The sequence below is a fragment of the Oncorhynchus keta genome, chromosome 26, assembly GCF_023373465.1.
Source record: "Oncorhynchus keta strain PuntledgeMale-10-30-2019 chromosome 26, Oket_V2, whole genome shotgun sequence".
Classification (NCBI taxonomy): Eukaryota; Metazoa; Chordata; class Actinopteri; order Salmoniformes; family Salmonidae; genus Oncorhynchus; species Oncorhynchus keta.
This window is the reverse complement of record NC_068446.1, coordinates 11,799,806-11,813,533: the sequence shown is the minus strand read 5'-3', so window position 1 is coordinate 11,813,533 and position 13,728 is coordinate 11,799,806. Positions and strand designations below refer to the sequence as shown.

The 13,728-nt window shown below is 40.6% G+C and overlaps 1 protein-coding gene across 3 annotated transcripts; it reads right to left on the bottom strand.

Moving 5' to 3' along the window:
- Positions 1-269: 269 nt before the first annotated feature.
- On the bottom strand, positions 270-12,082 carry LOC118358945 (serine/threonine-protein phosphatase 4 catalytic subunit B). Of its 3 annotated transcripts, none has more exons than XM_035736982.2 (9): positions 12,065-12,082; positions 10,881-11,089; positions 10,731-10,782; positions 4,661-4,711; positions 4,343-4,444; positions 3,832-4,005; positions 2,139-2,265; positions 1,804-1,993; positions 270-1,614 (listed from the first exon to the last, which is right to left on the bottom strand). In XM_035736982.2, exons 2-9 carry the CDS (start codon positions 10,988-10,990, stop codon positions 1,485-1,487), a joined length of 936 nt encoding a protein of 311 aa, XP_035592875.1. In that variant the 5' UTR covers positions 10,991-11,089; positions 12,065-12,082; the 3' UTR covers positions 270-1,484. The 3 variants fall into 3 exon arrangements, with proteins under 3 accessions (XP_035592875.1, XP_035592873.1, XP_035592872.1); XM_035736980.2 differs by lacking the exon at positions 12,065-12,082 and adding an exon at positions 11,628-11,796; XM_035736979.2 differs by lacking the exon at positions 12,065-12,082 and adding an exon at positions 11,628-11,789 and having other exon boundaries at positions 10,881-11,180.
- Positions 12,083-13,728: the final 1,646 nt, after the last annotated feature.

Sequence of the window (13,728 nt, the reverse complement as noted above, 5' to 3'; positions counted from 1 at the left end):
GAAATATATAAAACAGTCACGCTGGACAAGTGTGCCTGCTAAATTACTAAGATGTTATCTAAAATCACCACACTTACTCATTTCATGCCTCTTGTAATATTGCAATTAGGACTTTGGTTGGGAACAACACTCAACAGTATATCATGTCTGGATATATAATTGAAGGTTAGGTCAAAAACATTGTATTTTTTTCCACTCCATGCATCAACTGGCTAAATAAACAGAACTTGAAACGTCCAAACTATAGCCACTCCAGCAGATAAAGGAAATTGATATAAAAAGATTTTATTTTCACAATATCAAAAGTCAACAGTGAACCCTACAGAGATTTGTGGATCAATAGGCATCAACAAGGTACAGAAAGAAAAAAAATGTGTGTAGTGATCCCATTTAACCAGTTACTTTATTTTTGTTTGAGTGTAGGTGCTGTTTAGGCTGAGTAGCATCGAGAACAATGTTTTTGAAAACTGAGTTAGAGAAAACAAGCAAACAGGACACTGAAATAGCAAACTGAAGAAAAATAATTTTTGCAGTTCATCCTTTACACAACAGTTATACAAAAATCAAAGAAAAGAAAAATGTGTAAGAAATTATGCATATGGAAAATTCAACCCAGAAATGGGTTAATTTCCTATATCTGCAGATTAAAATATTCTTTCATCTCCTTTCAAGTATCCCTCCATCTGTAGGACAATGTTCACATTTTAAAATGTAAAAATACTACAAGATTAGGGGGAAGGGCAAATACCAAATAACTCAATGGCGGTGAGAGAGGATAAGAGAAGTTAATAGGAGGGGAGGAAGAAAAATAACTATGGCCATTGTAAAAGAGCTGAAATGGGCACAGATTCATTCACAACTAGATACTTCATGATCTTCCAACCAAGGCCTGGACAGTATCAGCAGTATGGTAATAGCGCCACTTCATCCTCTGATAGGGTAGGTGGAGTTTCTGCCATATTGCTCACACTGACACAGCTCTTTCATCTCTACAGTGGGGAATCAAGAAGTGTCTAGGGCAGGGGTAGGCAACCCTGGTCCTGGTGTGCGGAAGTCACTTCCTGTTTTTGATTAAACTGACCTGGAAGAAAAAATGTGTTGAATTTAGGCAATCACTGAACTGATAAATAAGCTTAGTAGCTCAATGTGGTGCCTTGAGACAATTGTACAGTACCTGCAGCACTCCAGGAACAGGGTTGTATACCCCTGGTCTAGGGGTCAGTTTGAAACAGAACCAAAGAGGTTCAAGACACAAGAAACCATCCTAACATAAAGGGTGCGTTCCTCTGCCCAGGCATTGCTAACGCATGCCAGATCTTACAACCCCTGGATAGACATTTTAAGTATCAGCTAACCACATCAAGTTATAGCAATATAGCAGTCGACGACAGTCAATGATGTGGCACGCAACCATTGGTTGATGCATGCAACGTCTGAGCAGGGGAACACAGCCAAAGGCTCCGTATTCCCTCCAGGGTGAGAGGTCACAGGAAGTAGTCTGCCACTGGCTTTTTGGAGGGAATACCCCTGGTTTCCTGCGGGGCGGCTTCAAATATGATGAACTCCCTCTGCAGGTGCTCATCCAGCTCCAAGATGGCTGCCACATTACCACATCTGTGTTACAGGGGAGGGAGAGAGGGAGCAGAAGAGTTAGACGGTTGCTATGGCGACCTAAACATTGCTATAAGCTAACAACATGCATACACAGCAGAGTTTGGCCATAAACTCAGCAGTCCAAATGCAGAATAGATAGAAAAAAACAAAACGACAAGCAAGCAAGAAAAAGATGGACAGGACACAGACCTGTAGCAGTAGTTGGGTGCGGACCACACAGTTAGCACTGTCTCATTGAAGTGCCACTTGTAGCCCTCCATGACCAGCTGGTGGGCCCTGCAGATCATGTGGATGTCATTGGCCGCGTTGAACTGGGCCACCACGTCACTGCCAAACAGGTAGCCCGCCCCCCTCGGGCTCACCCCCCACCCTGTGGTGTCTGTGAGAGAGAAACTTGAATTGTCTCATTCCTTTTCATTGGGGGATAAATGCTAAAATGTGTGAGACAGACTTGGTGGAATCTTCACCATCCTGCTTATAGCTACACATTTTTGGGGTGGAAGGGTTATTTACCAGTATCTTACCTTCTGGGTCAGACCACAGCAGGTCACACATGGGGCCATCGTGAGGCACTTCCTGCTTCCTGTCGATAGTTCTAATCTGGTCCAGAGTTTGAATAGAGGGAGAAAGGCCACCATGCACACAGAATATCTACACAATGAGAGAAAGAGAGAGAGAAAAAAATCTACATTGGACAAAAATATTAACACGTTTCATGAGCTGAAATATAAGATCCCTGACATTTTTCATACACACAAAAAGCTTATTTCTCTCAAATGTAGTACACACATTGTTTACATCCCTTTTAGTGAGCATTTCTCCTTTGCCAAGATAATCCATCCACCTGACAGGTGTGGCATATCAAGAAGCTGATTAAACATCATGACCATTACACAGATGCACCTTGTGCTGGGGACAATAAAAGGCCACTATAATGTGCAGTTTTGTTACACACCACAATCCCACAGAGGTCTCAAGTTATGTGAGCGTGCAATTGGCATGCTGACTGCAGGAACATCCACCAGAGCTGTTGCCAGAGAAATGAATGTTAATTTCTCTACCATAAGCCGCCCCCAACATCTAGAGAATTTGGCAGTAGGTCCAACCGGCCTCACAACCGCAGACCACTTGTAAGGCGTTGTGTGGTGCGCAGTTTGCTGATGTCAACGTTTTGAGTAACCCATGGTGGCGGTAAGGTTATGGTATGGGCAGGCATAAGCTATGGATAACAAACACAATAGCATTTTGTATCAATGGCAATTTGAACGCACAGATATGCCGTGATGAGATCCTGAGGCCCATTGTCGTGCTATTGATCGGCAGCCATCACCTCATGTTTCAGCATGATAATCCACAGCTCCATGTCGCAAGGATCTGTACACAATTCCTGGAAGCTGAAAATATCCTAGTTCTTCCACAGACATGTCACCCTTTAAGTATGTTTGGGATGCTCTGGATTGACGTGTACAACAGCATGTTCTAGTTCCTGCCAATATCCAGCAACTCTGCATAGCCATTGAAGAGTGGGACAACATTTCACAGGCCACAATCAACAGCCTGATCAACTCTATGCGAAGGAGATGTTTTTCGCTGAATGAGGCAAATGGCGGTTACAGCAGACGCTGACTGGTTCTGATCCACAGCCCCAACTTATTTTTTAAAGGTATCTGTGACCAACAGATGCATATCTGTATTACCAGTCATGTGAAATCCATAGATTAAGGCCTAATGAATTTATTTCAATTGACTGATTTTCTTATATGAACTGGAACTCAGTAAAACCTTTCAAATCATTGCATGTTGTGTTTATATTTTTGTTCAGTATAGTTAAGGCCTTACACAATCCAACTCAAGAAACAGGTTTCTTTAAAAACATTCTTCTCAATAAAGCAACAAAACATGTTTGAACCGATGGGTGCAATTGCGATCCAGAGTTACTTGCATTAATTACCAGAGGAAAACCTGAGCTAGCTGGAAAGATATAAAGAGGGGAGATTGCCACGAGTCATGCTGTTTCAGTGAGACCTAGCTATTTAGCGAGACTAGCCATCTAACCATAACAATCTAGCCTGGTCCCAGATCTATTTGTGCTGTATTATCAACTCCTATGTTCATTGTCACGTCCCTCCTTGGTATGACGATAGGAGTTGGTAAGAAGGCACAAATAACAATCAGAGAGAAGCAGAGAAAAGTGACTGAAAGGGCCGGGGAGCGCACCTTGCCGTCGATGATGGCAGAGAGGGACAGGTAATCAAAGATCTCGGTGCAATATCTCCACACGGTGACCGAGCCGTACTTGCGGAGGCACTCGTCATAGAAGCCGTAGACCTGTGTGATCTGCCGTGACTCGTGATTCCCTCGGATCAGAGTGATCCTGTCTGGATACCGCACCTATGGGGGGAGGAAGGGGTAAGTTACTTGTTAGAATGGGTCCTTCAATGGGACCCTACTGGCCAAAAAGCAAATGAGAGGGGTAGTAGGTCCGACTTTGTCCCATAGAGAGGTTAGTAGTGAGGCTAGACACAAAGCGCACACTTCGCACAGTACAATGAGAAAGTAGAAAAAACGTTCAATCATTGCATTTCCTGAATTTACATAAGTTTAAATTGAACTAACTCCAACCCTGCATAGCATTAGAAACACTACAGAGGGAGTGAAAGAGGGTCTGAAGAATGAAAACATCTAGCCTCAGAATAATTGAATAGCTCCGATTTGGCTTCTCGAGTACCTTGAGTGCTAGGAGCAGCAGGAACGTCTCCACGCTGTAGAAGCCTCGGTCCACAAAGTCACCCATGAAGAGATAGTTTGTCTCCGGAACATCGCCCCCTACCTTGCACACACGCAATTGAAGTGTTAAATAATGACACGTCAAAAATGGCACAGCAGAATATGATATGCATGTAAATGACATGGAGTTTATGGCATAATGAAGCAAAATTGTGCATATGTTGAGTTTGGAACTGTACAGACAAAGAGTGCGGACAAAGAGGCACTGAGAAATCATACAGATGAAATGCAGGAAATACAGACAGGAGACTGAACTTACTCTAAACAACTCCTTTAGGTCATAAAACTGTCCATGAATATCCCCACACACCTGTGATAGAAAATAAGAATTGTAGGGAATTAAAGGGCAACAATTCAGGAAGTAAGCTGAGCAAACATGTATTCAACCCACTAATACTAAACATGTGCTTCTAAAAATAGAAAAATCAATATTTTTGTATTTTGACTGAACATCATTTATTAGGAGGTATGAGTAGCGGCATCCTGAAATGCCATTGTAACAACTGACGCCAATGTGTCTTTGGTAGGAGTGAGCAAATTGTGAGCTTTGGCATTGAGACAAAGTGAATGCGGCCACTGGGAGGTGCCGTGCCTCTACTGGACCTAAAAGGTTTCTCACCTTTGACAGCTCTGTCATTGAGATCAGGACAACAATATTAAGGTATGAAACTGTATACAATTCGCTTTAATGTTGATAATTATATGTACATTTTAGAGTATTTTTTCCAATTGATGAGTCAGTGAAATGAAATGTTGACAAGCAGAGTAGACAATCAGCCAAAATGAGGCAAAGTATCTAACTAGCCAGCCTACTTGATTTAGCTCGTCTTGTCTTTTTTATGTAAATGGTTTCATTGATAACTACAAGCTAAAATACTCCTATCGACAATTTGAAGAGCATGTCATTAGGTATTCGCGAGACCTAGCTAACACAAACTGGAAAATTATTAAGTTAGATATGAAGAAGTGTTGCATGGTATACCAGTACCACAGTAATGTCACGCTACCAAAACGTCATGATACTTATGATACCAACATTTTAGAATACCATAGTACCGTTTCATATGATACTATGACATGTTTCAGCCCTACTGATCTGAAAGTACCCACTGGCACCTGTTATAATTTTAAAAAATTAATTCTGTAAAAAAAAAAAAAAATGTAAGCAACAGCAACTAGTCTCTTGTTAGCACCGGTCCAATAATGTCCCCTTCACTTTCATGCGCATTTCACATTTCCGCCAGTCGCATCCCATTCCAGCTATCAATCACCAGCTTCTCTCCATCCGCTCTTCCTGCGCATCGATTCCTCAGTTTTTAAAATATAATTTAGCCGTGATGGCGAGGGGGGGATGCAGACACTGGTCAGTCTTCTGTTACATTTGTTCATTTGATACATTGGAGCAGCGTGCAGAACGAGCAAAATTGATAGGTCTACATTCTATATAATTTCATCCCTGGTATATCCAGGAGCACAGGCCAGTCTGATAGGCTTTGCAAGTTCGCTGTCACACAGCAGTGCCAGAAGAAAAACAGCTCCGAGACAGTCATGCTTGCAGCTTTACATCAAAGAAAATGACTTGCCTCCAGCTCAAAGGGTTAAAAAAATATGACTCACATTACTGGAGCAACCTTTTATTCTTCCTGCACAATTTCGCACGCACTTGATATAATTTCACAAAACATGTCGCTGGCTGGGCTGCTTTAAACTAATCCCGGGCCATTGTTCAGTCAAGTTACCTAGGTAGCTAACAACCTGGTAACTTGGCAGGTCTAGGCATATTTGATTGGCATAGGAAGAAAGGAAAAGGGTCTACTACTCATGAGATGTGCTTCAAAAGGTAGGATTCATATAGGCTTAATGTAAGACTAAACTAACAAAAATCTCTCTTTCTGGTGCTCCTTACATTCTGCTTGGTGCCTAACGTTTTTAAAGTTGGGAGCAATGAGTGTGTGTTTATGGGGGAGACAGAGTGTGTGAGGGAGACAGAGTATGTGTGAGTCTTAACTGAAGAGTAAAAGTTTAATTAAGTGTTTTCCCCTTCCTGCCACAATGACATGCAGACCATTATTTATGCATGTATATTCCATCATCCCATTCCTCCAGCCAAATCACAGGCAGGCCTTTGCAAATATGAGCAAATTAGTCATTCTATGCAGTATTCTATGCAGTGAACAGTGTGAAGTTAAATTCAATATTAAATATGTTGTATTGCATAGAAGTGTAAATATCAGTGACAGATTTTTTTGTATAGCTTTGCATAGCGTTTAGAAAACGGGAAAAGGTGTGGGGAATGGGGTGAACAGGATGCTAAGACACTTGGCCTTGCTTGGCCTGGTATCGTTATGTTGGCATCGTGACAACACTAGCAAGCGAGGCAGGGATGTGTTTTTTTAAATTGACATATCATTTTAAAGGGCTGCTTCTCAGCTTCCAAAATATGTATCATGTTTTCATAAATGGTTTGACACCAGCAAAGTATGGCTCATTAATATACGCAGGGGTCATGATTAGGAGTGTGGCGTCGCGAAATAACCGTCGGTCTCAAGGTAATTGACTGTTAATTAACAAACACAATTAGCATCTCCTGGTTCCCACACATAGCCTACAAGCCATTTTAAAAAGTCTAATAAATCCATGCAATATAGCCTACACCTTCACAATAAATCCATGATTTATTTTATACAGGTCTAAAGAAGCATGATGAAGAAAATGGTCAATTTCAGAAGAATAGCATATTCTGAGTTGTCCTTATGTTAGGTCCTGTTGTGGCTATGTCAAATGGATGTGGGCAACAATAGTTAATTTGCTTATAATTACGTGGCATTAATTTATATTATTTTATAGTATGAAGAATACAATTGAACAAAGCTGAATAAAATAAATATTTCCTCCAAACGATTTGAGGGAGTGTGCACATGCGGCTATTCTGTGTTGAGCGGCTAACAAAGAAATAGTTACTCCTATATGCTTAATTTAGAGTTATTAATGTAACTTCAGTTGTTCTACAAACTTTGGGCTATATGTTTTGATGTTTAATACATTGTAAGGCTGCATGATGAGACGCTAATGATGATTTGAAAAAAAGTCACTTGAAAAGGCATGAGGTCTACTTTGTTTTTTTGAGCAGGCTGTACACACTCCAATAGTATCTCACTCACAATTTGACAAGCACTAGAAAATAAATCCATGGGTTTTGAGGCCCGGGGTGCTGCATTTTGCCCTTCTCCCTGAGGAGCGCAACCCGAAGCGTCTCTCACTCACATGGCTCTCCTTCACGTGATCGGGTCTTTCTCACCTGCTACAAGTAAAGACGGACAAATCGTTGACGCAACTGTGTGCGTCCTTATCCCATTCCGACATGCATATTGAAGATATTGGATGAACTGCGCACATTTACTCTTTGTCAGCCAACAAGATGAGTAGGCCTAACAAATAGCAAAGACACTAGCCTGTCAATCTACTATCCCCCATAGTACAAAAGTCAACGTATTCTATTTTGTGCGAGAAATAAATATTCCACAGTCTGGGACAGTTGTGGGATGGACTAGATCCCAAATTAATACAACCAACTAGCATTTAAAAAAATGTATGTAATGTGACGCAACAGATCATAACGTTTAGCTTACACTATTTCTTCACATTATAAGCTCAGAAATTAGCACATAAGCGCTATTGTTCCATTAGCGGAAAACACCATTATGAAAAGTGACCGCAAATGCAATTATGCATGTAATGGTGAAAATGATTTCCCCCAAACTTGAAACTCACTCGCAGCCAGTTAGGCTCTACACCCAGTGTAAAGCAGTTGCAAAAAAAGTCATTGTTTCTTATGTTGGGCATCATTCACAAGTGATGGGCTAATATTGTCACCCATCAAACTATTGTTGATTTAATATTGTCTTTACATATACTAAATAATATATGCGTGACAATTTCTTTGATTTAAAATGGACCATTATCATGCACTGGGAAAAAATACATGTCATCTATGCACTTAAATGGAGGATGTTTTTCCCCGTGGTTTATTTCATGCCATGTAGGCTGTATTCCTGTTGTAAATATAAGCAATGTGCTTAACCCTCCTGTTATGTTGCAGGTCAATTTGACCCATTTCCACTCTTGAGTTGTCTAAAATACTAGGTAACCTACCTTTTTCTCCATGGAATTAAAGGACTTTTCCTCATTTAGGGTCATGAACCTAACTTCAAAATTTGGACACACTGATGTGTTGTGGAATGTCTGTGTATATTTTGTATACAAACATGATGTTGTGGGTCCTTTTGACCCAGATAATTTCATGTGTATAGATATTGGCACAGGTCCAAAATAAACATGTGTCTTTGTATTATGTTTTGACTGGTTCTGGTTGCACTTTATAACTATGTTTGGGTGAAAAGGAGTTTCACCAATGTTATCCTTCTCCGTGTGAGAACAGCAGATCTCTGACACAGACACTCAAATTATCTCCAAAAAATGTTCAGTCAATGAAGCCTCATCACAAATTCTGGACTGTGACAGTGAAATACAATAAGAGGTTTCAGAGACAGAGGACAATGGTGTTGATGATCCAGATTGTGAATTTTTCTTTGGTGAAGAGGAGGATTCTGCTATACCATCCCCTCCATCAGATGAGAGAGAGAGCACGCAACAACCATCATCCAGAGAAGAGAGGACATGGAGGTCTAAAAAAAATGGTAATATAGAATGGTCACTGTCCCCACAACGAAGTTAAGGTAGGACTGTCAGCTTCCAATGTAATCAAAATTGTTCCAGGACCCCCCTCACAAAGACAGTCAAACCAGCAGTGTAGAATGCAATAAATACATCTGCAGGAAGCACACATGTACATTGTGTTCAACATTTAGAGAGAAAGACTGAAGGGATCATTTTGACCAATAGGGTCAAATCACACCTAAGTGTTACTGGAAAAGACAACAAAAAATGTACACTTGGGGAAACAGAAAATGCTTGCTGTGAGAAAGGAAATATGTCAAACAAATAGTTCTTAAATATAGAGGGTTTTTTTTTTTAAATCAACTGTTCTTGTATTTCTTCTTTCTGAAAGGTCTGACAAGACCGAATAAAGTTTGGGCTGTTTTAACTTGATTCTTTGACTGTCTTGAGCGTGTTTAAACTGTCCGGGTCAATTTGACCCCATACCACAATGAACGCAATTTATTTTCAGCAAAGCACAAGGGTTAATATTAGGAAAGTTGAATAATAAATATAGTTGGCCTAGCCTATAGAAAGCTGATGGATCCTCTTTTTATTAGTCGTCATCAACATGATTTCTCCTGCAATTGCATAGCCTATATAAATGTTGCGCAACATGAGCTCATTGGCTCTCATTAAGTGTTAGATTAGATTCTCAAATACATTTGCATTGTCAGAGCGATTAGAGGGACAAGAGTGCTGAGTACCAGGCTGTTAGCAAGTTTAGTGGGCTACTAAATGACCCGCAGCATCAGAGCCTAATTACTGTGACTAAGCGACCATGTGGAATTTGACTGCCGGTGTGCCGGTAATCATTCTATTGTCAACCGACATCAAACTTTGTACTTATGAAAAAGTATTAACACAAAACAGCCTCTGCATGACAACAGCAGGCCGGTGCTCCAAATAGCATATTTTCTCTATTTTAACACCAATATATCCATCTGTTTAAAAATGAATTCAGTAAATGTCAATCTAGCAAGCCAGGCAACTAAAAGCAATTTTCTAAACAACGTTTTGGTTTGTTGTCTAGCCAGTTCAAATATAGCTGACAACGTCTAAACTTGAGTTACTTCTTATTCATTATTACAGAAAAGTAAACCCACAACAATTATTTACAAGGTAATGGCGAGCTTACAGAAAATAGCTTACTGCCACAGTGTGACGAAATAAAAGTAGGTCATTCTATCTGAGAATTTTAGAACTGCATCATCTTGTCACAGGAGGATTTGGTCTGGTTGCTGTGACAGTACAGTAACCACGACAACGGACGTTGTGACAGTCACAGAGAAGTAGACTTTTTAATGTCTGCACGACAAGGAAACTGACAGTCGCAGTGACGGACTAACAGACATTCCACCGAAGTATAAATTAAATGTTTTGACCAGCGACACTTGTCGCATAATTGCCTACAAACATGTTGTTAGACCAAGTATAAACTGGCCTTTACAGTTAGCTGGTGTTCTAAAGCCTAGCGTTTCCATTCCCCAAATGTATTCAATCATCCAACATTACACATGTAACAAGAGGAATCAGGTTGTGAAATGCAAATAATGGCAGTCTAGGCAGATCTACGAAGTAATCAAGATGTCTTCTATTCTGAAAATACTCACTGTAACTGGAGAGTCCACCCTCTGTACGTTACTCTCCTCTACCAGAATCTCCCTGTAACACAAACACAAGCAGACGACAGGCTTAGTGATGAAGATTTAGATTTCATCAGAAATTTTAAAGTAATATGGCCTGTGTGTGTGTTTAATTACCTGGCCTTGGCACACAGTGCTTTGACTTCATTTTCCTTGATGAGTTCACAGCGCCTAAGTTGTTCGATCTGTCTGTCCAGATCACTGATGTCCCCCATTGTCACACACATATGGAGCGAGAGGCTCACACACAATCCTCACTCTGGGGTCTGGAGTTGTCTCCTACAGAGCCTCGTAAACACAGGGTGTGTATACTTCACACAGTCACCCTGGTCCGGGAACACACAAACACACTCTCTAGCTGTTCAGGCAGTTCTCGTCACAAAAAGAGAGCGGCAGATTGGTGCAATAGAGAGGGATCTATGAAAGATTAATACATTACATGTTTTAGAGCATGGCTACATTAACACATTGTTATATGTCCGTTCTGTTCAGTCTGAGGGCTTCAAATAGTGGAAAGCCCAATAAACTAGCTTATAGCTAGCTAACGTTACGAGCGAAGTTAGCGAGTTAGTTAGCATGAAGTGAGTTCAACATTAACATAACGTTAGTTAATTGGTAACGTTAGCTCAGTCGGTTCGTTGGCTGGTCTTTTCATGGAGGTTGGTATTATGGGTATATTTGCGTTAATATTTAATACCCATATAGTTATTTTCTAGTTAGCATAAGCAACTAGTTAGCTAACAATCTCGGCCCGTTCATCAAGTAGTAATGCTAACGTTGCTTGGCTAGCTAATTTAGCATGCTAGCTACCTGTTACCTATGTTTTTTAGGCGAAAATGGCGTAATCCAAGCTAACACAAATACCTTTGAATATTGGAGAAGAAGAACTCGAAATACAGACATACAGCTGTTTTATTCCACGGTTATTTTCTTTTTTCACCGGTTCACATAACCACCGCCGGAAGAGCTCTGTCTGCAACTTCCGCTGTCGGGGACCCGCATTTTGTAGTCATGAATCGGGAGTGGAATTTTCATGTTTTTAAGCTAATATCGTAGTTTGACATGGCTAATGCTGTCTTCTTATGCTCAAACATTATAACAAAATCAATGGGGGCCTGACTGTCTACATATCTTTTCTACAACAGCGCTATTGCGCAAAATAATATGCAGCATCATCTGGATATGTATGTAACAAAAGTTCAACATTCAACTTCTGCTTTCATTTCTGTCAAGCCGTCTACACATACCATTTCTGTCAAGCCGTCTACACATACCATTTCTGTCAAGCCGTCTACACATACCATTTCTGTCAAGCCGTCTACGCATACAATTTGACGCATAAATTCGATAAATTCAAGGTATGATATGCACCACACCAAACGCACTGCAACTGCCTCTGCAACGCAATGCTGAAAGGCAAACGAAGCGTTTCGTTGGAAACGTATGTAATTGTGTACCAAAATGCAATGATGCTGTCGAAGCGTTTACATTGAAAGCGTTTTTCCCACCCTGAAAATGTCAAATAATAACAATATTAATTTACTATGCACAAAAATGTTATCCCCATTGATGTACACAAACCCTAAATTGCTAACGCTATGTATTGGCCAATGAGAGGCTTTGAATACATTTGCACTCCCCAGAAGGAGCAGTCCTCTAAGATTAATGTAATTCTACAGTATTTCAATGTAATGTTTCAAGGACAATGTTATATGTATTTAAGTAGTTTTTGTTGTTGTAGTGGGGACACTAAAATGTGTACTTTAAAAATATATATACTTAAAATATATATATATATTCTCCCCAATTTCGTAGTATCCAATTGTTAGTAGTTACTGTCTTGTCTCATCGCTACAACTCCCGTACGGGCTCGGGAGAGACGAAGGTCGAAAGTCACGTGTCCTCCGAAACACAACCCAACCAAGCCGCACTGCTTCTTGACAAAACGATGAGACAAGGATATCCATCGGCCCAACCCTCCCGACGCTAGGCCAATTGTGCGTCACCCCATGGATCTCCTGGTCGCGGCCGGCTGCGACAGAGCCTGGGCTCGAACCCAGAGTCTTAGACCACTGCGCTACCCGGGAGGCAAAAAAATAAATTATATATATACACTTTAAGGAAAATGTTTGCAATTAATTATTATTAACGAAATCAGTCAATAAATAAATTAGGCCCTAATCTATGGACTTCACGACTGAGAATAGACATCTGTTGGTCACAGATACAGTTGAAGTCGGAAGTTTACATACACTTAGGTTGGAGTCATTAAAACTTGTTTTTCAACCACTCCACAAATTTCTTGTTAACAAACTATAGTTTTGGAAAATCGCTGGCTAAAATCCGGTGGCTTCCACTCAAATCTCAAGTCAATCTAATTATGACAAAAGTCTTCCTACTAATTATTTGCCTCCTTTTGCATTCTATTTCCAAGCCACTGTAATGCACTTTTAATTAAATGTGCTCATTGACATTGCATTGTGTCACGCCTGCTCCCGCTCCTCTCTGGCATTCGAGGGCACCTGGCTGCCCATCATTACAGCTCATCAGGCTCACTTCCCACGTCATGCCTCAGCCGTTTCATCAGGCTCCCACGCCTCATCGGGGATATATTTTTTTGCTTTGAGATATGAGGTTTTTCATTTGATTTATTTGACTATTTTAATCACAATTCACTTTTTCTCAATGCAATAATTAAACTAGCTCCACCTAAGAAAATCCACTATGCAGCGTGACATGGGGGAGGGTGGGCTGTCTCTGTCTAACTTTAAGTTTTACTTTTGTGCTACACCCCCCCTCAACATGGTTTGATCCAAATGCTTTAGTCTCCCGGAGACCTATAGAAGATAATTTGGCATTATCACAAAGACTTCAGGATCTAGTCTATTCAGCATTATCATTAAAACGTGATAAGTTAATTTGGACCACTAATTACATACTCATACCATGGCGCTTAGTAGAAAAG